Below are 27,086 nucleotides of genomic sequence, written 5' to 3'. Positions count from 1 at the left end.
TTCATACTTTCTAGGGTATTTAACAGATTTTTTATTATATTCTAAACAAAGATTCATTTTTATTATATTCTAAACAAAAGTTTGTCCACCATCTCTCTGAAAACTGTCCACCAACAAAAACTGTCCACCAACATTCCAATCTCTGAAAACTGTCCACCAACATTCCAATCTCTGAAAACTGTCCACCAACATTCCGATCTCTGAAAACTGATGTAAACCACTGTATACAGTTATAACAAGACAAGTGCTCCCTTTCATCAAATTCCTGAAGGTAAACATGCTTACTACAGAAAGTATGGTACACCATAAGCCATAAAGGGTGTCGGTTACACATAAAGCAACATTGAGTGTAAGAAACAAGTTCAGTTTATTGTGACATGAAAACAAATCAAATAAGCATGATCTGCAGACATTTACATTGTATTTTGGTCGATCTGTCGCTGCTCCAGGCTATGCTATAAAAACAACTAAATTATAGATGGTCCATGTTTTCAACAAAGACGCATATGACCAAATGAAAGGCAAACTGACCCGTCACCGCTGTTGCTGTACAAATGACGTCAACAAGCCACATGATACATAGTGTTGTGACACTACAGCTGTGCACTACTCATATGTAAATACATTTGTTTTCACTTTTCTCTATCATCCATATCATCTGTTAATTTGTATGGAATATCATGGTATATTACATGGAATATCATCTTATATTACATGGTGCCAAGTACAAAGTATACTATTGTCAGTATGTATCCAATCAGACATTTGACTGTTTGGAGGGATTGAAATACTATTGGTTCAGTCCAAAGTGCCCTGTAATGCCACCAAGAGAAGCATTATTGGCATAAAACACTGTATAATTGCATCATGATCATGTGGGGTGGTCCCAGGTAGCAATCACGCCTGGTATACTTAAGGAAATGACATTTCCCAAAACTCACATTGATTTTGTTTAAACCATACTGAACACAGCTCCTCAGGGATTATGAATAATTTTGGGGATGTGTTTTTCTAGTGAAATGACACAATTTTCACAACTTATTATGACCCCCTTATTTTTTGTTAGTACAGGGGCTCCTTTAACGAAGCAACCTTTACTAAGGTTAACCTTAACTCCCATTCTTTAACATTGAACTAAGGTTACCTTAGTGACTTATGATCACCTTAGTGTTTTGTGAAAGGAGGCCCTGGACACAAACAGTTGTTACTTTGTAGAACATGTTGTTTACTTGTGTAAATATACCACAAAGTAAATTCTTGCTGTCACAACACTCTTCAAAATGTCCGGCACAAGGGCATCTCTGCAAGTCGTAATTCTTCACCACCTCGACTCGGTGAGACACCTTTGCACATCACACACACCTGGAAGACATTGGTCTCATTCTCAGCTGGAGCCAGAGCAGACAATCTCCCTCAAAATATCATCATCGCTGGTTTTGAAACAAATTTCAAATGCAAACAGAAACATTCCCGGACTTCAAATAGTGTCAATCTACACACAGTGCATAGCAACAATACAACCTGGCTGCCAAAAAACAACAACACTACTTACAAGGTTACTATGGCAACAGGCAGTTCCCAACAACAACAGTACTTACAAGGTTACTAAGGCAACAGACAGTCATCAACAACAGTACTTTACAAGGTTACTATGGCAACATAAAGTTTACAACATCAGTACATGCCAGGTGACAAAGTGCTACATTGGTCAGATACATGTTGCCTCACACACCATGGAAGAGCTGCATCCCTTATGTTTGATGGTATCCACTGATTACAGGTTTAATCCCAGATAAGCCCAAATTAAGATCGAAGGGGAAGGGCTGTCAGCTACGATTGGGGGATTCTGCTTTCTGTATCAGCTATCAATGTCCTCCAACACTTGGCTGACACGGAAATATGGGTCACCTTGCTCGCTCACTCTCTAACCTCACTCACTCACTCATTCACAACACCTCACTCACTCACTTACTCACTCATTGCATTTCCCAAAACATCTCGGAACTATTCACATGTTCCCACAAAGTTTCACTTCTCCAGGAGAAACTGTCTGTAGAGCTCCTCACTGCTACTGTTCTCAAACTTGGGCACAAAGTTTACTTTAAGAATCTCAGAAAATCCTTCCTCTTTGATGGGCTCCTTGTACTTTGACCTGAAGTGACATCATACAAAGGTACATACTACAATAAAAACATTCAAGCAGGAATTCACACGTATCAGATGAGATGTTACACAATTGTTTTCTACAACTGCTGTCAAAGTATAGTTGAACCTTGTAGTGTTGAACTTCCATGTCTCCATTCCCGACTGACTACAATTCACTTTTAAGTTCTGGTGAATTCCTTCTATGTATACCATTATTTATACTCTGATATGAATACTGGATGTGCCCAATTTCTGGCTGCATCAAACTGTGTCCCAAATATCCAATTTATACACCATAGGTGCATGCTGATTAAGAAGTTACTGAAGTTGGAAGTTTGTACGAAACCAATGATAAATAGATTACACATTAATCTTTCATAACAAGTTTAGTTTACAGAAATTCCCTTTGATGGTTACGCCAAATTTATAACTTGGAACATTTTTCAAGGTTGCCACGAGTTTGACACAACTGAACATCTGGTTGCTCTCTAAGTAATGTCACTATATGAAGACTGGGGGTCAGGCAATACGATCAACCTGGTTACATGAAACTGATTTACAGATTGCCTGCTCCCTGCTCATGTGAAGACTGGAGCCAGTCTACATTTCATCATATAATGTAACTTGCATGAACTGCAAAAATCAGAAGTTATGAAATACAGTCTCAGTTTATTGAGGTGTTTGTGCATAGAAATGTACACCATGGATTTAAAAACACTGACACTGGAAACTATCAAAACATGGATTGGTTGCTTCCAGTCGAGTCCTGCCCATAATGACTTACTTGGAGGAATTGAGGACCATTTCATTGATCGCCTGGTGGCTCTTGTCCGTCATCTCACGATACTGCAAAGAAGACGTTTACGTCAGTGTATGTTGTATATTTGACAAAGAAGACTTCTTCCACTGAAACAATTCCTATCACATAGAACACTAGGCAAGGCAAGGTGTCTTTTGCATGAAGCCCCAGTAACTTACTTGCAACATCAGCTTTATAGTAAAGATCCGAAATGTTCAAAATCTCTTACTGGAACTGACACTCATCATAATGGTAATGGTAGATCTATACTGCTTTGTGAAAAACAGAACAAAACATAAATAAACAACAGGTCAAATATATTTTTTTCATAAAATATAATGGTAAAATGTATATAAAAAATCTGCTGTTTATTGTAATCATACTAAAATCATATATAACTAGATGAGCAATCTCCTTCATACATATAAGAGCTGATATCAGCCTATGTCCCTGCACGGGAAGTAAGATCTCAACACCAGAACCATATGACAGTGCCACAATACAAACTCAAGTCCTTTGGTCAGAGATGCTTTGAACATTAAGCCCCTTACACGTGGAACTCTCTTCCACAAGATCTGAAACTTTCTCCAATATTTGAGTCATGCAAATCGAATCTCAAAACATATCTTTCCGCCAGTTCTATGAATCATAATAACTTTTGTCGTCATCCCTTCCTTATCTAATTGCTGAGCCTGGAAGCCTGGAAATGAGCCCAATACAAATATGCACTATTATTATTATTATTATTAGATCTAATGACATACTGCATAGAGATGCTTTCACATTTTGCTTGACAGCTGAAACAAAATACCAAAGACCCTAAATTAGACTGACTACTGACCTGTGACCCCATCCATCAAGACCCTCATTCACTGAAAGAAGTTGCACAGGGATATTCAATCTTGACTATTGTGTTTCTAAGCTGAAAGCTACTGGCATTAATATTAGGATGTATTTCAGGTTTGGGGTAGTCAAAGAGGCGAGTCCTCGCTTCACTCACAGACAGTTTCATGATTCTTGTATCCGACTTATGTCTCAATGTCCCACCGGTACTGAAAGTACATGACCTACCCGTTCATTGTGTCGGATATGCTGGATGTTATTTGTGAACACAAAACACCGACATGGTACAGAACCTTTCTTGGCACAATCCAGGTACCTGAAATATAGTGGGATCAATAATGAGAGAGTAAAACTTGGTTAAATGCCACTTTCAACAGTATTATGGTTATATCATGACTTGTCAGCTTAATAAGGTTTTCAGATCATGACCTGTGTAACAATGTATTGCTAAATGAGCCATATTCCTGACATATGACAGTCTGTGGTAACTGTTGTAAGTATGATGACACATAGTCAACACAGAAACTCAGTCTAAGAACCGTTTTTTGACCGAGTCGTACAAAAGGCATGAGTTACCATGGCTACTTGAGACCAGTTCAGGATTACGAGCCAAAATTTAATTGACATCTGATGTTACATTAAAGATTAGTTTACTCTCTCAATACACATCTAATCACTGTAATCATGGTAACAAAACACTGTAACAATAAAATGAGTATAATATTTTGCAGTTTGTTTACCGTGCCCTAGACTCCACATCCAAGTTGGTGTTGTCAATGACGACACTCTTTCCCTCAGCCAAAGCTTTGTTGCAATGAGCGACACACTTCTGCCAGCTCCCCAGAGTATCCTGAGGAAAGGCAGATCACTAACATATTATATATCACCACATGTAAATTGAGTACCTAGAATTTAGCCAAACCTGTAGAGGTTTTAAATTCTTTGGAGAATCTTCCTTGGGGTACATACATATGCATTTTCTGCAACTGAAAATTCCTGTGACAGTTGTAACAATGTTTTAATAACAATATTGCACAAAACAAGTGTTTGCCACTAATGTGGAAATGTCCCCCACCGCTAAAGAAGAATGAAATATTTATCACATATTTACTGTTTTGAGGGGGTCACATACAAGAAATGAAATGAGTTGCATAATCACATATTTAATTGAAGTCATTGGACAATTTTTTTGAGGGGGTGATATGAAGAGATATACTTGAAGATATCAGCGTCAAATCAATTGGTGTCTGCATAATCATCCAATGTCAGTTCATGAAGATATGAAGTACATTGGGTACCATTAACATGAGATAGTTTAAGAAAAGTGGTCAAAGTGTTGTGGTGACCTTGAAATGAAGTTCAAGGTCACCAAAATCAACTGGTGTCTGCATAATCCCCCAATGTAGGCTGTCACCAAATTTGAAGACATTGGGTACAACAGTTCATGAGATATCACTTTAACAAAAATTGAGACGGACGCTTCTGATACATAGTCCCCCCTTCCGCGTTGTGGCGGGGGACAATAAAAAGTCAATTTTATTTGTCATACAGCCACCACCACCCCTCCTTACCACACATGCGCGGGCAGCCAGGTACATCCCTACCTAAAATCATCTTTCTGCTACACTCAACATGTGTGAACAAGAATGAGCATTCAACAACGTCTGAGACTTTGAATACTGTATGTACATTGTCCTTTATTCCATGTCTATAATCCCGATAAGGAAAGGCACTTCATCAGCCCAGTTGTAAACCAGTGTCAGATAGTACAAATATACTTACCCTGTTGATGTGTACATAGCCTTTTGGGATAAGGTTTGTTTTGACGAAGAAAGATTTCCCTGCTAAAATAAGGAACCAAAAAAGGTTAAATAATTGATAATATAATAATTCAATAATTGATAATATAATAATTCAATAATTGTAAACAAACAGGAACTTGTAACAGATACAACATGTTTTCATGTAATATGACTTACATCATTAAAAAGTGCACAGTGAGATCCTATAAGGGTCCTTTTTCTAGTAAGCATCTTCACAAAGGGACATCAGAAGATACATCAAAGTTAAAAAGTGATGAAAGTGAAGGTCTTAGTTTAAGATGAAGTTAAATGTCAGCAAAAAAATGACCAGTCAACCTCTCTTGACATCTTACCCTGTAGTTGTTCAAACACACAAATATTTTCAAGATTCACTTTGACCTTGACATGAATGTCATGGTGTATGAAATATGGAAAAATAGTAATAAAGAGTGAGTGAGTGAGTTGAGTTTTATGCCACAATATTCCAGCTTTATGGTGGCGGTCTATAAATAATCGAGTCTAGACCAGGCAATCCAGTGATCAACAGCATGAGCATTGACCTGCGCAATTGGTAACCGATGACATGTGTCAACCAAGTCAGCGAGCCTGACCACCCGATCCCATTAGTCGCCTCTTACGACAAGCATGGGTTACTGAAGATCAATATTCTAACCCGGACCTTCACGGGTAAGTAATAAAGAAATTGCTTATCAAAAAACATTCAAGAGAAGTCTTGAAAGTCTATTACGATATCTTGCTGACAATCTTAACATGCAGGTTAACATGCTGAAATCTTCAAAGTGTCTCCGTGACCTTGAAAATTACAAGAAGGTCACCAATACCAACTAGGCCCTGTGCCTTCCCTAGATGAAGCTTGGTGTGTAAATATGAAGAAAATCCAGTAAATGGTTCTTAAGGTATCTCGCTGACAAGCTTAACATGCAGGTTAACATGCTGAAATCTTCAAAGTGTCGCTGTGACCTTGAAAATTACATGAAGGTACGTACGTATGGACAGACGGACGGAGCCTAATACTATATCCCCCGCTCCGTGCTAAACGTGCAGTGTGTGATATAACCAATCATGAACATTATTTCAAATACACAACAGAGGACTATTTTGTTTGATGATGGATCATAGTGAGTGAGTTTAGTTTTACGCCGCTTTTAGCAATATTCCAGCAATATCACGGCGGGGGACACCAGAAATAGGCTTAACATATTGTACCCACGTGGGGAATCGAACCCCGGGTCTTCGGTGTGACGAGCGAACGCTTTAACCACTAGGCTACCCCACCACCCCGATGATGGATCATAAGTAAAAAGAGTACTTACAAGCAGGCAAACCAGTTAGCACGGCAACCTGCAAAAACAGTTTCAAAATGATGGAACATGAAAGACTGTAAAACATACAGTACAGATATGTGCTGACCTTCATCATCCTACTTCTCAGACCACCGGACAACCGTCTGACCACCATATAAACTGACAAGTGCCAATGGCAAACAAACACAGAGAGTTTATCCGTAAATGGAGTTTTCACTTTGACCATTGATGACTACAGTTACAGTATAATGTACACAGACTATCATCATCACACAGTTTATGAAGAAGTTAGCTGTATCAGAAAGTATTGTACAAATAAGGCTGAACTAGGCAACAGAAATATCACCATTTTACTGGATGAAAACTACTGCAACAAGCGGTATTTAGGCACATCTTGGCCCCTAGAATATAATACTGCAGCACTGTTCCATTGCACACAAATAATTGTGTCCTTTAAGCAGAACACTATCTAATAGATGGGAATGATATCCACTGCAAGTACTGTTGAAGAATATGATTATTTTCAGGCTGCTGTGATATAGTGAGAACATTGCTGAGTGCAGCACAAGTCAGCAAACCAACAATATCACACTAGGACACATCTCTTAATGCCTATACACCCAAATAATCACAACCCAAAGTTTCCGGGATTTGCAGACATTAGAAATCGACAAGTCTTTGTGGTACACAGAAAACCCACCTCCTGTGTGGACGAAGACAGGGAGCTACCAGCAGGGGAGACAACTTCACTGGTTGCACTCAGTTTCCTCTGAAAGTGCCAGAGAATATACATAACAGCACTGTAACATGTCACATCTTATATCTGCATTGTACTTCAGAAATAAATAACATAAACTGACGTGAAATATAAACCTTTTTGTAAGTACAGTCAAATCCTGATGAGTCGAATGCCGGTGTCTCGAATATTATGCATAACTCGAAGTCCCTGTCGGTCCCGACCATTCCTGTTATAGTTGTCATCAGTTTTGATTATGTTACACTTAATTAGCAATCTCCATAAATACACACGATGACTCGGGACAAGGAAATTGTCCCATGAGATTCAAACAACAGCCATTTTGTATACATAAGCCGAAGTCAGTCAATGAGAAGTTGATTGGTGTAGCAAACTGATCCAATTAACAAACCAGCGCGGCTCCCACCTTTCCGCCATTGACCGGTGAGTTCAAAAGGCAGATTAGTGATTTTACGGAAATCACTGTCTGAGATAATCAGACTGGAACTGATAAGGTGCCCCTATTAGTGATATGGAAATCATTAGATAAACAAATGCTTAGGGCGGAGGAATTAGGACTGGATCATCTTTTCTCTTTATTACCATAAATTAGAAATAGACTGCTGTCATGCAGGATCAGTTTGAGGGAAATACTACTTTCCTACCAGCTTCTAACAGGAGTAAGTAGATCTAACATTACTTTATAATGGAATTGCAGTTATAATTACACCATGATGCAGATCTTTGGCCTTGACCACAATGGTGAAACCCATGTGCATAGGTATGACAAACCCTTAAAGTACGGTCAGGGCAAAACAGATTTTCAAATCCATCATCAAGGTTTCTTGAAAGCCTAATGGGCTGAATGGTCACAGTGAAATGTAGCCCCATAAAGGAGTTGTCCATCTGTGCCCCAACTTCAGATCTGACTGATGTCATTTGTCAACAGAAAACAAATAACGTGTATCTGACGACTACTCACAGGATCAAACTCGGGGAGTTTGAATGGAGCTGCCTTATGATCTCTGAAATATTCCTCTGGCGTATAGAACTTTAGGCCAATATTCAATGCAAACTGAAAAACAAGCACAAGCTTTTATCCACAGACATTCAGTCCTTGACATCAATTTTCTCTCCTCTTTTTAGCTTGTTTAAATTCTTATCAAGAAATTGTATTTCAACACCCGTTTCAGCAGGTAAGGCTTTATGTATATATTTGAGCTTGGTTTCTGAGACAAAAAAACATAATGGTATACATTTTCCAAATGACTTTACAATAACCAACCATTACAGATTATTGGTCCTTCAGTGTCCACCATTTTAACATGTTGTTTAAGGAGACAGGTATTCTCATTATGGCTGAAGAAGTGGTAGTCGGCATGGATACATTTTTGTATTCAGAAATGTATCTTAGTCAAAATGAGAACACAGAAACATACTCTAGGAAGAGTCCATTCCGTTTGTTGATCTGAGCTGTCATACTGTTGTATGAGATATAATCAATTGCTTTATATAAGAAAGGATCATACACAGTGATGAATATTTTGTAATGCACAGCATCACTCGTAATAAGGAAAAGGAACTATAACATGAACCGTTTTTGGTTTTGGTTGAGGAATATAAACTTATCTGCCATTTAGGGTAATGGGTACGTTTTTGTATTTTGACATTTTGCTTATAGAAACACACCGGAGGTACATATCTGTAGTAGCCGAGCCGATAACAGCCCCTTCAGCCACATTCTGATTATGCTGTGACTACCAGAAAGAAGGATCTGTATACAAGAAGTGTGTTTCCTTGAAAGACATTAAGATTCCTACCAGTCTATCGCTACAAGAGAAGTCTTTCTTCCTGCCCTGGGTCCACTTGTCAGGTCGACCTGCTGCATCTGTCACAGAAGATAGGAACTACATCAAACACGATTGTGTCAAGATTGCCAGGACCTCAGTTCTGTTATGAGGCAGTGTTATACATTGTACCTGTAGAGTCAGTGAATGGCAGTGTAGTGCTATATTTAGACTTGTGCTATAGGTGAGGTGAAATTGGGTTTAACGTCGTGCTTGAGAATATTTCGCTCATATGATGACGTGCATGCGTGTGTATGTGTATGTGCGGCTGCTTGTACTAGCCCAGACTTAAGCTGGTTTTATAGTGCTAGCCCACTGAGATACCATGCCACAGTGAAGCATGAATACCCCACTCAGACACATTATACTGACTTCAAGCCGACCAGTCCTTGTTGTACCCATTAATGCCGAGCCAGGCAGGGACCAACAAGTATGTAATTTTAGAGTAAAATTGATATTTTATACTTATCCTGACTCATGCTTATTGCTTGTCTTCTTCTTCTTAGCTGAACATAGTGGAACACGCGGTATCTCCCAATTGAAGTTCCCTTCAATTCAAAAAATCACTAATTAGCACTCACCACGAAGTTACCTCCCTTACACAAGCTGAAGGCAGGGCTTAATTCTACCCATGTGCCTGCCACTCTCTCCCTCATATACTGAGCCCAACACTTGAATTTCCAGGGAAATCCAAAGTGTTATTTGGGGAGGATGGAGGGCTGACCTCATGAGTCAGGATAAGTATAAAATATCAATTTTACTCCAAAAATTACATATTTTCCTTATCCTGACTCATGCCTATATTGCTGTAGAACTGGACGGAAAAGGAGGTGGGAATATATGATACTTTGGATTTTAATAATTAGTGATTTGAACTGTGATGATTGTAATAACCCTATGGGAACTTCATAAAGGCACTGAACTGATGAATTCCTGCTGCTAACTTATCAGCTGCCATATAAAGGTTATTACAATTTACTTATTATGATAAAAGTATATATAACATTAATACAATGCTTAAGACTAATAGACTTAAGCTTGTTAATATGCTAGTATAAACTCCTTAGAGTTTGTTAGCTAAAATACTTTTATGATATAAACATAGTAACTGGAGCTTAAGATATGATTAAACTTAAGCTAAATATATAATAGCAAAACTCCTTAGAGTTTATTAGCTAATATACTTTTATGAAGTAAACATAGTACCTAAGCTTAAGATATAAATAAAACTTAAGCTATATATATAATAGCAAAACAGGTAGAGTTTTTAGCTAATATATTTTATGATATGAGTATAAAGTACTGTGCTTAAGATATAATTAACTTAAGCTACATATATAATAGCAAAAACTCTGTAGAGTGTGTTAGCTAATACATTTATAATGTAACCATAGTACTGAGCTTAAGATATGATTAGCTTAAGCTAAATATATAATAACAAACCTCCGTGAGAGTTGTTAGCTTATATATTGTATGATATAATAACCATAGTACTGAGCTTAAGATAATAAAAGAACTTAGCAAAAATATATATAGCATGTAGCTATTTAGCTACTGTTATAAGATAAGTAGAAATCTGTAACATTGACTTATCTTCTCCTAGGAACTGTCAACTGTTGTGCGAGGACCATGGGACCTAATTGGTGGATACCTGAGACGTCCTCGGTGGTGATATCTCTCAGATAGTGGTTGGCAAACACCATATTGGACTTCCAGAATTAACCTCCATTATGGTAGGATTTCAATAGCACTTTCTTGTCGAGTAGAGCAAGTGTAGATGTTAGCTTCTAATATCATGAGGATTAGAAGCTCTTGGAGGGTCGAGTCCTGCAGTCTTGTATAGGCACGAAGTATGACAGTTCTGATCCAAAAGGAGATAGTAGCACGTGAGACTTCAGTCTCATGTGAGTTTTTGTTGATAGAGGAAATAAATCTCTTGAATTTTCCCTCCTGTTTGGCTCCTCGGTGGAGATACATTTTTTCAGTGCTCTTACTGGCCATCATGATGATAGATTCATTGTATCATGGGGTCCAAGTATATCATCAAAGCGTGTTCATAAACCTCACTTTGTGAGGTGTTGGAACACTATATTCAGATCCCAAGTTGGAGCATTGAAACTTCCGCTTTAATCCTCCAATCGGAAAGCTCGTCATTAGCAAGGCGAGAGTAACTGGGTTTAGGTTAACTTGGCCCTCGCTTCAGTTATGACAGAGCTATTGCTGCAAGATAGGTGGACAAGTTGAGCCTTTTAAAATCTTAGTCTGACATAGATAACATAAGTAGTCAGCCACTTGAGGATCAGTAGCATATCTAGCTGTAAATCCTTCCTTTGCAGCATAATTGACAAAAATGTGCCATTTGTCATCGTGATAAGTTGCAAGTTGAGCTTCGAGGGCAAGCTAGACTGCTTTGCCGCTCTGGCTGAATAACTTGTTATTCAGACACGCCTTTGATACAATCCATACGTGAAGTTGGAATATTTCTGGCTTTCCGTCGCGCTTGTTTTGTGTGCGGATGTATTAACAGATTCGAAAGCACTCTGTAAGATGTAGTATTGGTTGTCCGATTTCTTGAATAAGAGTTGGAAACCACGCTACGCTGGTCAGTAGGCCGCGACCAAATTCAGATGGAGGCTCTGGCGCGTTTGACTGATTTTGAGTAAACTTGTGAGATTAACGCTGGTGGTGGAAAAGCGTCGCAACGCTGAGTCCTTCCCACAATATGCTTAGTGCGTCTGTTGCCAATGTTAGTGGGTCTGGAACTGGCGATCTGAATGTTGTCAGTTGTTTGTTGAATCGAGTGGCAAATAGGTCTATTAGTGTAGTTCCTATTTCCTTGATAATTTGAGTGAATATCTCTGTATGGAGCATTCATTCTGTCGGCGATGGTATGTGTGGCCGAGAGAGAGAAGCTGGTCTGCTATCACATTCTTTGCTCCTGGAATGTGATATGCTCTGACATGTATGTTGAGATTGTCGATTAAATCGACCAATTGAAAACATAGAGTCGATAGGTTCGGGACCTGGTTGAGCTTAGTTTGTTCACATAAAAGCGCCACTGTCGAATTGACTGTGTGAATCATCCACTGGGTATACTGTAGTAAGTTGCTCCAGTGCATTAAGGTTTATTACTGCTTGCATCTCTAGCAGATTTATGTGTAATTTGCTCTCTTGATTGCTCATAGCCCTGTTTGCTGTCCTGTTGGCAAGATGGGCTCCCCAACCTTGTAGTGACACATCTACGAGAGAAGTGTTATCGATTCCAGCTCTATTAAGCGAGGCGCCTATTCAAACATTCGATCTCTTGGTCCACCATAGTAGATGAGGTTTGACCTGAACCGGTAAATTGAACGGTAGAGATTCGTCTAGATGCGAATTGATGATGACTTGTAACGGATGTAATTGTAGTCTGCCTCTGCCTGTCATGTCTTGAGCTGAAGTGCGTAGTCTCCAACAGGCTCTGCCAATGTCGTGAGTGGTAGCGGAGATAGTAAGGCTTTGTGGAAATGACTGTTGGATCTTGATCCATGGTCCTCCGGTACAATTATACGATTCTGCGCTGTTACAAATCAAAACCTAGAATTAGCAGATCTTATGAAGGTTCTAGGTCCAACTTAAGTAGGTTTACTAACCATCTAGTTGTGTTAGTAGCTTGATGATGAATTCAACTGTAGTCTGAGACGTTATGGATTTGGATCCACTTGTATCCTGTCGTCGAGGTAAATTAAGCTCATGAAGTCCTTTGACGCATGTAGGTGCACAACCAAAGGGTGACTGCCATCGCTGAACTTTATGTAAAAAACGCCTGACTGCCGTGCCCTCGCCCTTACTTGACAGGGGAGGTCTCTAACCTCAAGAAGGCAGCCCAATCATGAAGGTTCAGATTAGCTGGACCCGGTTGTATCAAACTTAAATAAAGCTTTAATCGTTAATTAAACTATGATTAGTTAATCATTGATTATCTTCAGTTGCATGAAACCCTTTATAAAGGAATCCCTTCATTAATCCATCATTAAGCTAATGAAGGTTTGGGGGTATCATTAACTTCGCCATTAGCTGTATCAACATGGCATGGACCTCTACACTTTGAGCTTCTGAAAATAGATAGGATTTTGGTGTGTGTTTTTAAAATTAGATATAAAATATGCCACCCTTCCACAAAGTCATTGAAAATAAAAGAAAAATGACAAATGCAAATCTGGACCCAAGCCAAAAAAAATATTTGCCACTTAACTTAATTTCAATAGACTTACATGTGAATTTAGTGTAGAAAACACAATTTTATTTAATTAATTCTGGTGGAATCGGTAAATTCTGTCAAAATTATGTGGGTGTAGCTGAGATGATTACTGTGCTCACTTTGATTAGGACCCAACTAAAATTAAATTCACCTAAAATATTTTATGCTACAACGAAATTAACATACCGTGATAAAGTCTCTGGAAATTACATCACATTACTAATACTGTTGACACAGGCCTGTATTTCCTCAAAGCTTTTATTTGATGTAATTACATTACGAAGTTTTCGATGATAATTCCCTGAAATATTCTAAATTTTAAAGCATAATTAATAATAACAGCAGCGTCAAATGCTTCTGTCTGTTGCTAACTTTGCTACATTTTTGCACAACCTTTTAATATTGTCGCTTCTAAAAATTTGCATTGTGAGAAACATAATAGGAAGCTGTATGCAAAGTGTAACGGGATGGGTTCCATGTACAAAATAGTAATAGGGGACTTCACTCTTGTGAGAAAAGAGTGAACGGCCTTCACATTGATTTGGATATTCGTTGAAGAGAGGACGCACGTTATGTACAGCGGTGAAATGTGATTGAATAAAGTTCAACTGCATTGTACAGAAGGTAAGAATATGAAATGAAACTGTCCGCTAATTTCGACATTATGTTTTGAAGTCGCTAGCTAGCCTATGTCTTAGATCTTCTACTTGCTATTTTGTTTTAATACTTGCATCGACATATATAATCTATACTAACATCAATCAAACTTAAAATTAATGATCTTCATTATCAGTTTGTAGAACTATTTACCTTGCAAGGGAACAGGAGATTCCACCTCCGCCACACCGTTGAAACATGGAATCGAATAAATATCCATGATTTTTCGATGGAAGAGGAAACAGGCTTGGGACATGGACCGCCACCTGTTTTTTTTCGTTTGAAATTTTCTACCTGAAAACTCTTTTTTTTGCATTTTGAAACATATTATTCCATTTTGTCTTGATTTCTTTGGATCGTCCTATTGCTTACCCCAAGGCTATTGATCTCGGCCCGTTATTTTTGTCCCATATCTGCTTCTTTTTGTCATTAGTTATGGAGTTGGTAAGTTTGCACACCGATATGATCTTCAACTAGATCTGTTAGAAGTTGTATTTCACAACTTTCAAAGTTTTGCTGCGATTTCTGGACGGCAGCCATGATGCAGACGATCGATGAGTGTTTACATGCAATGCATCATGGATAATAATTAGGGATTCCCTAAGTTAATCATGGTTTAATGACGGGACCTTTATTAGAGGCATACTTAGTTAATGGGTGTTTAAATAAGGGTTTATACAACCCGTATTTAAACACTTCATTAACTAATCAAACATAAGTATTTAATCAATGATTAGTGTTTAATTGATGATTACATAATTCACGTGTTGATACAACCGGGTCCTGGACTGTAAGGAGGCTTGCTCATTCACTGATATATTGTTGTCACTTGCAACCTATGTCTTGAACTGTGAACTATGATCGACCTCTCTGTAGGTGATGTTGTCCATCTCGGTCCAATCAGAACAAGGCATTTTGATTCTGTAAAGAGTACCTGCGCTGTGATGTCACCAGTGTAGCCGGAAAAGGAACCTTGTATAATATAGTGCCGGCGCTGATATTAGAACAATCGTCGGTCTTCCCCGTAGCTTCCGAAGTTACCGAGTGACCATGTTTCAAGGGTTAATGGTAAGCCAGCGAAAACCTCCGGTGCCAAATACCTCGCTCTGTAATATTAATGCTGGGTAGGTTATTTTCCAGGCTGTCGCGGAAAGTAACTTCAGTCTTGAAGATAATTCCGACTTCCTTATATAAGGTTCAATAAAACTTGCAAGTTGTCAGCTTGTAGACTGTTAAAGCTGAACTTGTTGTACATATTTCTTCTCAGGAAATCGTTGGCGATTATGAGTTTTACTCGCTGTAACAAGGCTGCTGTACAATTTTCGTTATTGAATTGTCTGCAGATCTGCGAATGGTCGCATGTAGATAATCGTATCGTAATCCGGGATTGCATACCTAGCAATCTATACGGAAATGTTGATTCCTGTGAAGGTCTACCTAAAGCGCCGTTGATGCCCTTGATGTAGGTAGTCGGCTTGAAGATCCTTAATAGGCTTTTCATCTGTTGATAAAATAATACAGCGACGTTCTGTGTTGTAAAAGCCTGTGCAATTGTCTTCTTCGCAGAGGCTTGTAGGCGGCATATGGCATACAGTTGATAGACAACTCATGCGATGTCTTGAACGGACTGGCGAGTGGCTATATATGACGAAAGTGGCTAGTATATGGAGACCTTGGAGGAGACTTCCTCGGCGTGACGCGGGGACTTCGCGAAGATCTCGAAGTATCCCTTCGAGATCTTCTGGGCAATAGACTTGGAGCCACTTAGCCTTTGCGCACTTTGCAAGCAGAAATGTCGAGTCAGAGTCAATCAATATATGAGCTTGCGCCAGCTGAGCGACCTCTGTGTTCTACAGGGTGTGGGCTCGGCTAAGCGCCTCCTTCTCTGCGATGTTTCGCAACTGGTGAGGCTCTAGCTCCCTTGGCGGGCTACCTGGGACTTCCTTAGCGAAGTGTCTAGAGTCCGATCAATATATGAGTGCTTGCTAGCCGCGAGCGACCTCTGTGTTCTACAGGGTGTGGGCTCGTGGCGCTCCTTTCTCGCGATGTCCCTCAATATATGGCGCTTGCCCATAGCAAACGACCTCTGTGTTCTACAGGGTGTGGGCTTGGCGAAGCGCTCCTTCTCAGCGATGTCCCTACGCAACTAGTGAGGCTCTAGCTCCTTCCGAGGAGCGCCTGGGACTTCCTTAGCAAAGTGTTTGCTACGGGCTGGAGTTGCCTTGCCAGCGGGCGCTGGCGTTTGTGGGCTCTGAGGCCCTACGCTAAGCCAAAGGCGGGCTCTGGGGCCCTGTATGACTTATTATGGGTTGGGCTCTGGGGTCCGTGGCTCTGGGGCCTCTGTAAACCGTAGCGGTCCTCCATCAGTCTCATGATTTGGTTGACCAGGTGCGTCTGAGATGGTCTGCGCTGGCGTTGAGGGTGTCCTCTCTGTGATAGTGGCGGGACCCTCAGTTATAATCTCCGGCGTCAGTAGGCATCTCTGGTTGCATGTTGATCTGCGCTGAAGTGGCGGTAGCCGATACTAGTCACTTCTTATGACGCATACATCTGGAATGATAATCGGAATGTCATCATCATATAAACATAATTCTGAATATCAGAAGCAAAGTTCTTTTACTAGCCTTCATTGGATTTCCCTTTTGACGAAGCTGTAGACCTGGGGGTTCGGAGCGATGCGTTGAGGCGGCGTGGAAGCTCTTCTAGTCTTAGACTGTGATGAAGGAGCGTCCTGGGATGCAGGTAAGCTTCTAGGATATAGCGGACTGCGCGTCCACGCTTATCCCGAAGGTAACCCAGGATATATCTGACTCCGATCTATTAGCCATGACTGAACATTGTTTCTGAGATTTATCTGCCTTCCGTCTCAAAAGCGGAACATAAATATTTATCAAAGGCAGAAATTGGTAAAATTAATACATAATTTACAGCGAGAAACAATAGAACATGGAGTAATGCAACTAGGGCATTTTAAATGTGGATCAGTAAGCGGAATAACGTAGTTTACAACCTGTGCAGATTCTCATTAGCGTAAACTGCTGAACAAACCACGGTGAACCCGTGAATAAAACAGCAGAAACCACGACTAATAATCAATGCAAGTTGAATAAGGATACTAGTTACACCTCTATAAATGAATATAAGAGGTACTAAACTAAATATAAATAAAGGATATAGTGTGTCGGAGACACAGGTGTTCTCCTCCGATCCAGCTCACTGGGGAAGAAGGAGAGAGTGAGGCACATGGGTTGAGGGTGGCCCTCGTTCAGCAGCTTGTGTAAGGGAGGTAACTTCGTGGTGAGTGCTAATTAGTGATTTTTAATTGAAGGGAACTTCAATTGGGAGATACAAGTGTTCCACTATGTTCACGCAAGAAGAAGAAGACAAGCAATATGAGTTAAGGCAAAAACCATATTTAAACATCTTTTGGTATGACGCAGTCGGGGATCGAACCCACGACCTTCCGCTCTCCGGCGGACGGCTCTAACCACTACACCATGGTGATGGAGACTTGTGCTATAACCTTATAGGCATGTCCAGTGACTCTGAACAGTGTAGAACGATATGGAAATTTCTTGCAACTTATTTTTGGCATGTAAGGGAGCAAGTCACTGCCTCTCATGTCATTACATCTCAAGCCACAGAAGACCAGTTTTGTATGTGATGATCGTACCCAGGATTCACTCTGCCTAGCCATTTCTTCCAAGTTGACTATTGTTGCTGAGAGGTGAATATAACCACCATTGTCTGTGTTACTATAATCACTGGTCTTGCATTACACTTCCTCTGAGCTTGTACTGCCATAGGGACACCTTTGTATTGAATTGTGAACTTACTGAATTTAAGAATACAACCAATAATTGGTCATTTGTTGGTATCAAACTTAGTTCTTTCACAGGCTGAATCCTGGTTAACGTTTTAGTGTCAACTTGGCAATCAACATGCAACAATACTTGTAGTTATCTAAAGGTTAAAGCATTCGCACAAGAATGACTAAAGAAGGAACATGAATCGACCAAGCATTGTTCTGATCTATCCCAGAGTAAACCATGGTTACTGCTGTTTGACATATCTACAAAACAAAACCTACCTCCGCAGTAGAAACTTTCAGCCATGTTTATGCGGATGCCATCATTCTGCTAAAAGAAATTGAACAGATATCATTTGATAGAGAAAAAGTGTATGTTGTCACCTGATGAAGTACTGTCGGCACCTTTGATCTTTTAGCGAAGCATATTAGAATCAATAACAATCACACATCATAAACATAAAAATGTGATAATACGCTCAAAAGAAGTAAATGTGAGTGAGTTTAGTTTTAGGCCATTTTTAGCAATATTCCAGCAATATCAGGGTGGGGAACACCAAAACTGGGCTTCACACATTGTACCCATTTGGGAAATCGAACCCGGGTCATCAGCGTGATGAGCAAACGCTTTAACCACTAGGCTACCCCACCGCCCAGAGACAAGACCAGATTAACTGCAGTTACATGACAGAATCAGGGGATCATTAATTTCTACTTAGAAGTATATTCATCACAAGAATCATGAAAAATCCCAAATATCAGACTATTACCTTTTTGACCATGTACTTCCACATCCCTGTTGACGGCTTCCGGTATATCCCACTTCCAGATGCTATAAATATCTGTGGAAAAGATTCGGAAGTCCTACATGCTAATGTTGGTAATCAAATTGATCATCACATGGTCTTACCAACAGCTTGAAATATTCATGTCTTCTCTCAGGTCATTCTGATCCCATGATAGTTATTCAACCAAATGAAATCAGGCATTCGTCTTTTAAAGAATCTAGCATTGTCAGCATACTTGAGTGTCAGTTCTGTAACCATAGTAACAAACTACCTTCTTATAACTATATGTTAGTTCTTTGAATAATAGAAACAAGTCTTGTGAGTGAGTGAAGATACTTTTACCATGTTTACTCTCAGCAGTAGTAAAGAGGCGTACACCAGAAATGAACATCACATGATCACTGACAACAAATCCATGTGGAGAAGCAAAGCTAGATCTTCAGCATGTTCAGTATGACAAACAAATTTGTTAACCACGACCCATCTTAGAAAGCCTTGAATATTACAAAGCAAATATTTTTATGGATGATCTTATATTGCATTGTTTATTCCATTGTCTCGATCAGAAACTGATTGAATTCACTATTTTCAACAGAATCAAATGAATATGTTTCTGTGGTACTGTGCATTTTGTTCATGAATATCATTGCCATATAATCTGAATGTCTCAGTCACCTGTACAGGTACGCCCAGTTTCTCCACAATGTAGGTAAACTTCTGTTTAAGTTCGTCAATCTTCACCTTGCCTCGCTGGATCCCCATCTGAAGATATACATACAGGTGAGGGGGACACAACAAAACAGACACCATGACCATCCTCACAACAATGTTCAAACCTGCATTGTTATCATGTTTATTTGAAACAGGTAAGTGTAAAAAAACCCACCACACTTAGCAATGAAAATAACACAGTGACTGGTAAATACAAACAGAATAATACGAAGAGTAGGCTTTGATGTGAGCTATTTTTCTAATGTTTTGTTGATATTTCACGGTCGCGAGCTTTTTATATGTTATGACAGGAGATTACCGATTTAACTAACTGTTTATATAATTTCATTTGACTATTTCACCACACATTCTTCTTACCGAGTCACTTTCTCAGTTCGATACTTCACATCAACGTCATTATTTAGCATTGTCAGAATTTCTAACTGTGATATAACAAGCATCCCCCGCCGCAATTTATCAAATCAAACTTAAAAAGTAATGAAAGTGAAGTTCGTAATTTAAGATGAAGTTAAATGTCAACAAATATATGACCAGTCAACCTCTCTTGATATCTTGCTCTGTAGTTGTTTAAACGCACAAATATTTTCAAGACTCACTTTGACCTTGACATGAATGTCTTAGTGACTGACTGACTGACTGACTGAGTTTAGTTTTACGCCGCTTTTAGCAATATTGCAGCAACAGACGATAATAACAAAGAGCGGAAGGTAGGCAACTGTTCTACAACTGATGGGCATTTAAACGTTGGAGCACAAAGGACTGACTGACTGAGTTTTGGTTTTACGTCGCTTTTAACAATATTCCAGCAACATCACGGCTGGGAACACCAGAAATGGGCTTCACACATTGTGCCTATGTGGGGAATCGAACCCGGGTCTTCGGCGTGACGAGCCAACCCTTTAACCACTAGGCTACCCCACCGCCCCTCTTAGTGAATGAAATATGCAAAAATAGTAATAAAGAAATTGCTTATTGAAACACATTCAAGGGAAGTTTTGAAAGTCTATGAAGAAAATGCAGTGAACTGTTCTTGATATATCTCGCTGACAATCTTAACATGCAGTTTAACATGCTGAAATCTTCAAAGTGTCGCCGTGAACTTGAAAATTATGTGAAGGACACCAAAATCGACTGGGCCTTACATCTTCCCCAGATGAAGCTTGGTGTCAAATATGAAGAAAGTTCAGTGAATGGTTCTTGAGATATCTCGCTGACAATCTTTACATTCAAGTTAACATGCTGAAATCTTTAAAGTTTGGCCGTGACCTTGAAAATTAAGTGAAGGTCACCAAAATCGACTGGGCCCTGCACCTTCCCTCGATTAAGCTTGATGTCGAATATGAAGAAAATCCAGTGAACGGTTCTTGAGATATCTCGCTGACAAGGGTAAAACGTGAAAATCCCCTTGTGACCTTGAAATGAAAGTCAAGGTCACCAAACCTGACTGGGACCTTTCTTTTACTGTGATGAACCTAGGTTCCAAATATGAAAAGAATCCAGTCAACGGTTCTTAAGATATTCTAATTCGTTCGTATGTACGTACTGACGGATGGATGGAGCCAAATACTATATCCCCCGCTTCACGCTAAACACGCGGCTGGGGATAAATATGCCTCTGTCACAGACAAAACTCAATGTCTGTTTTATTGACACCTATGTGTCTGCCTGCCTGTCTGCCAGTGACAATATGCAATACACAACTTCGATCACTGACCATATGCAATTTGAACTTAACACATATCAGGCTATACACCATAAACAAAACGCATTGATTTATGGCTCGTGCACCCGAGTTCTGACTCTGTCACATTATGTAGTTACACAGACAGGCAGGTGTGATACTTGTACACATTACATGTTATGGTGTCTGTTGATTGTAAAATGTTATACACAAAAAATGAGCATGTATTTACAAAACCCAACATCTCTATGCACACACAAAGACTGTATCGGCAAATGAACCAGCCAATGAAATGCTTCGTTACACTTAAGTGCACGCCCACCCGCTCTGACTGGGTTCGGTATCCCGGGTGCTTCATTTCGAGGGAAGTAAACCCAAGTACAAAATATTGCACATTTGATTTGTGATCGTACGCTTATAATTTTGTTTATATGTTTTTTCATAATCAGCAATGTATATTATATGTCATGAATAAGTAATAATTGTGTGTTAATTATGTTTGTTTTTTGTTGCATGTGACCTTGAACATGTTTAGAGTAGTGTACACAGTGATATTCCTAATATACATATGTCAGTATAAAAGGGTGTAATAATGAGGAACATAGTTGTCACCTGTCACAGTTTGGCAGATTCACCATTACTGAATCAAAGTAGTAAAGACATGAGTTCAATTGCTGACATCTGATTGGCTGAAAAACCTGAATATCCTTCATTTTGATTGGTCTGTCAAAACATGCTGACATGATCTACTAGAAAGGTAGAGTGAGTGAAAGATCCTGATAATATAACATTGAAACACATGATTCTCACAAACAGACTTATGAATCAATTTTCATGAAACTGACTTCACCTAAATTCTGATCTGTAATTTGTTAGCCGCGTTTCCTTGTCTGTGGTTTCCACAAATGGGATAATGACCTCTGGTCTCCAGCCGTATGGTTTTCTTCCACTTCAAGGTGACATACCCTGATTCAACTGATGTCAATCTCAAAAGGTGACTTAACTCCTTCCCCATGTTCACCCTGCCCCCCCACCCCCGCCTTTCAGAAATCCAAGCACCATGAACAGTGCAAACTTACCTGATTTGTGAAGAAAACAATCTTGAAACCAGCTGCATGCAGTTTCTTTAACTTCCCAAATGTTTCTGGCAGCATAATTCTAAAATATGACAAAAAACAATTTGTAACCTTGATACTGTATATATTATCATGTATCATTACTTGAAAAGAGTTTGCATCAACACAAGAAGTTCCCTTCCCATCAAAACAGAAATGTTCCAAACCTTTCTGACATGAGTGTACGACCTTCAAAGTGACCTTGACATTTTACACAACCATGACATATGACATGTAATGACTTCGTTATTTCGTCAAGCATTAGTGATGTAAAAAAGCATGGATATTTCATCAATAAATTCAAATCAAACTGAAATTTCAACAATGTGACCATGACAGTTAGCAGGGATCGCATAGTTAATACTGAGTGAGTGAGTATGGTTTTACACCGCTTTTAGCAATATTCCAGCAACATCACGACAGGGAACACCAGAAATGGGCTTCACACATTGTACCCATGTGGGGAATCGAACCTGGGCCTTCGGCATGACGAGCAAACGCTTTAACCACTAGGCTACCCAACAGCCCCCCAAGTTAATACTGAGTGTCCTTGAAAGGTCAGAAAATTCCCATGGGGTAAACAAATTTTACAAGTTTATCAGATCTGATTTCATTTTTGTTGATGTTTAAAGCTGAACTCAACAATATTCAAGCAATAATAGAATCTGGACCCAGACAATCCAGTGATCAACAGATTGAGTATCAATCCATGAAATTGGGATATGATGACATGTGTCAACACAGTCAGCGAGCCTGACCACCCGATCCAGTTAGATGCCTCTTACCACTACATGGGTCGCTGAAGACCAGTTCTGAAGACTGTAACATCAGTTGTGACCTCATGATGTAGAAAACCATGTGCTGGTAGCAGAGCTCAGATTTAAAAGCCCAATAAACAAATGTCTGCACCACTGCACTTCAACATTACTTTGTGGATAATGGGTTCAACTCAATAATCTATAAATAAAAATTGACCCCAAAAGGAACTGAGAAACAAGACCACAGTATTATAGAAGTACAGATGGGTTCATCAGCATCAGCCAGTCTTGACTGAACTAACCACCTACTCCTGAAACAGAATTTGAACACACACCCACCCACCCAAAACAAGCTATCGATCTAACACAGATCTGACATCAGATTAATAATTAATTATTAATTTGTCAAATTCTTGTTATACTTTTAGGATGAAATATATGACTATAGAATTTTGCCTCTTACTTCCAGTCTCCACTGTGTGTGGCAAAGACCTTGCCTGACTGTGTGGTGATGATGGTGCCGTCAATGTCGAAGCTGGCGATCTGAATCAAGGGGATGGGGATTCGGTTGATAGATATTCAGACATGGCTAACAGAGCAACCTTCCTTCAGCTAAGGCATCATAAGCATGTCTGCTGGTATGGTCGTGTTCACTGGGCAATTCAGATTGCCCTGTATGAATCACATTGTAGCAGAATATAACTTCCAAAGTTGACTTATTTTTTAAAGCAACAATATTAAAATCTGTGGTCTTACGTAATATGTAAAAAAAATCATGGAAACTGAATGCTCTCATAAAACATATCCAGACCAGCAGACATTTTTAAGCATTTTTAGCTGAAGACAAAGTTAAAACATCAGATTGAACATCATCATACCTAACTGTATAGAGACATGTACATTCATTTCTTGGATTATCTCAGGAATCTGTAGAATATCCATGGTAACACTAATAACATTGCTAGGTAAAATCATGGTAATAAATAATTAAACAACAAAATTACCAAATCGCTGCACTTTCACCTACACCAAGATACCTGTCTCACCATTATCAATATTGATAACAAATTTCAAACACTCATTTTCAGCCACATGTTTGACTCAACCCTTGGCAAGATTCCTGTTAAATGACAGTGGCCTCCTGATGGCCATCGAGGTAACAATATGGAATATATACTCTTAAAAAAAAAGAAACTTGACATAGGACAAATTTGAATTTTAGGAAACTATTTGACACAAACCAATCCATGCTGAATCCCAGCATGTGGGGGAAAGGTTGCCGACGACAAAACGTTTGAAAAAGGAAACGTTTAAAAAAAACATAGCGTTACACTCACGTCTGTAGTGAATCGATAAAAGCACCCTACATGAAATGCACGAGCATCATGAAATTGTGTATCACCCTGAGTTGAAGCCTGTGACTGTAGGCTTTAAAAAGCCACATCAATGATACCCCACATGCATTGCTTTAAGCCACTATAGACGACAAGAGAATGAAAAGACTGACAGAAGCTCAATCACACAACACCATCGGCCGTTAACAAGGACGGACATCACAGCATGATGTGGCAAGGCACTTCAGCATGTCCAGACAGACCATCTCAAACCTATGGACCCGATACAAAAATACTGGGAGTGTTAATGACAAATGTCTCAACTGGATGTGGCGTTCCTGGGCGGGGGTGGAGCAGGTCTGTGCATTTAATATGTACATTTTGTGCATTAGGTTGTGTAGCTTCCTTCTAAAATGTCCATTGTATGACTATCTCAGATCAAAATATATACCAAGATATTATTGTAATTCACCCATGATGTTTAAGTTTAAAACTCTTCTAACATGTAATAAGATAAATATTTTGTTAAATGTTGCAAAGTTTATAAGGAGGCTCTATTTCTCAGAAATTCCCATCTGTCATTATAATGATTATTTTGTATTGTGTTGTACATGGGCTGTTGGCCTTTATACCGAATAAAAAGATTTGAAAATTGAAACAGTCAGACCATCTCAAACCTATGGACCCGATACAAAAATACTGGGGGTGTTAATGACAAATGTCTCAACCGGATGTAGCGATCCTGGGCTGGGGTGGAGCAGGTCTGTGTAGATATACAGTTTATGATATAACCAATACCTTGTCACTAGACTTGACACCTTTGCCTGTGTAGATATACAGTTTATGATATAACCAATACCTTGTCACTGGACTTGACACCTTTGCCTGTGTAGATATACAGTTTATCATGATGTGTCCAAGTTGATTCTGATGCTGACTGAATGTTCTTTGAACTTGTGTTGGAAACTTTAGGTGAAACATTGTGTTTCGGTTTTGAATCATTTTCCGATTCATCCAGTTTTGACTGTTTTAGCATTTTGAGTTTTGCAGCCACAGACTTCATGTGTTCTTCCTCACTATCATGTGATTCAGACTTCTTTAGTGAACTGACTTTGTTTTCTTCATCTTTAGATGTTTTGCGTTTCTTAGCTTCATGTTCTCTTTCACCTGTACTTGTCCTCTTTCTACTGCCATTCTTCACCGAAGTCGGAATCAGAGGTTTTCTTTTTATCTTTGACAGATGTTTTCTCTGCTGTTTTAAACTTGACAATATGTGGGAAACTTCCAACAAGAACATATACAATGTCTCCTGGTTTAACTTTGACAGTCTTCCCTTTCTCTAGTTCAGTATTGTCTACAGCTGAGGGGTTGCTTCCAACCTGCTTCACTTGAACTTCCTTCTTCTTGTAGTCTGCCTTAAGTTCCACTGATGGGTAGAATAGAGGATATGATGGTACAGTATGACACAGTGAAAAACATCAAATAACAACATTGTTGGGGACAGAGAACTGGTACCTTCAGTACTTTATCCACTTGTCCAAAGTTCCAAACTAATAAAATGACACTTAACATATACAAATATTCCTGATTATGGAGAAAATTAACATTGTCCTCACGTCTTGCAGAATATACATTTAAAATATATCTTGCAACATTACATAGTATAAAAAGTGTATTTGTAAGCAACATTAAAACAAAACATTGACCACGTTGGCAGCAATACATGCAGGCCTACATCAGAGAACGTGCTTCATAATTCAAATCCCTTTAAATCTCACTTACACACTCTGGCTCTTGAGTGAACAACATTACTAAGTGTGCAAACATTACAAAGACAGTTTAGACTTCTACAGTTAGTTTCACGATGCCATACGCCGGTTTGATCCCAGGCCAGGGTACAAAGTGATTCATTTATTCCCTTATCGATTGACATCACTTATTGTTTTCGTAATTTTACATGATTTTGGTCAAGCCCGATACCAAAATGAATTAAATAAAAAACAGAATTAGAAACTATGGTGTTGGCTGACAGCAATTGTATCGTTTCGCAGATCAATAACCACAACATTCTCACACTGGGTTCTCGAACACCGTGCGTCTGTTATTTGTGTTTGTGGACTTCTCCCTATAACCACCGCTTCCCCGTTTGGCAGACTGATAGACTCGTGGGTCTTATTCACGCAAACAAGTTCACAAGTAGTCATTCTGTTTCTTTAACAACAGACACTCGCAAACTTCGCCCAAAACCCGGCCTATGAAGTTCTCGGGCATGTACACAAAGGGCGAATAACTCTGGTACATGGACGTGTCTGACTGATATCCTTATATGCCTTTCGCGTCCGCAGAGTCGTAGTAGTTATATTCCCATCCGTAGACGGTATCCAGTTCTTAACCACACGTGCCCTCCCTGTTCAGCAGTGCGCCCTTTCAAGGATTTAATTGGTCAATTTTGGGAATTCCCCTTATGACGTCACAG

At 39.4% G+C, this 27,086-nt stretch overlaps 1 protein-coding gene across 2 annotated transcripts; it reads right to left on the bottom strand.

The window, feature by feature from the left end:
• Nucleotides 1-350: 350 nt before the first annotated feature.
• LOC124273787 (bifunctional polynucleotide phosphatase/kinase-like) lies at nucleotides 351-26,968 on the bottom strand. 2 transcript variants are annotated; one of them, XM_046709094.1, is made up of 17 exons: nucleotides 26,685-26,968; nucleotides 25,812-26,036; nucleotides 25,470-25,777; nucleotides 23,740-23,819; nucleotides 22,483-22,561; nucleotides 19,666-19,752; nucleotides 18,973-19,044; nucleotides 18,485-18,533; nucleotides 9,471-9,538; nucleotides 8,633-8,725; nucleotides 7,615-7,683; nucleotides 6,924-6,951; nucleotides 5,570-5,631; nucleotides 4,528-4,637; nucleotides 4,016-4,103; nucleotides 2,930-2,991; nucleotides 351-2,152 (listed from the first exon to the last, which is right to left on the bottom strand). In XM_046709094.1, the coding sequence occupies exons 1-17, from the start codon at nucleotides 26,812-26,814 to the stop codon at nucleotides 2,029-2,031; spliced, it is 1,734 nt and encodes a 577-aa protein (XP_046565050.1). In that variant the 5' UTR covers nucleotides 26,815-26,968; the 3' UTR covers nucleotides 351-2,028. The 2 variants fall into 2 exon arrangements, with proteins under 2 accessions (XP_046565050.1, XP_046565049.1); XM_046709093.1 differs by having other exon boundaries at nucleotides 25,470-26,036; nucleotides 26,641-26,691.
• Nucleotides 26,969-27,086: the final 118 nt, after the last annotated feature.

This window comes from Haliotis rubra, unplaced genomic scaffold (assembly GCF_003918875.1).
Source record: "Haliotis rubra isolate DU_JTF1 unplaced genomic scaffold, ASM391887v1 Scf184, whole genome shotgun sequence".
Lineage (NCBI taxonomy): Eukaryota > Metazoa > Mollusca > Gastropoda > Lepetellida > Haliotidae > Haliotis > Haliotis rubra.
Note: the sequence above shows the minus strand (reverse complement) of the source record. Positions and strands in the feature narration are given on the sequence as shown.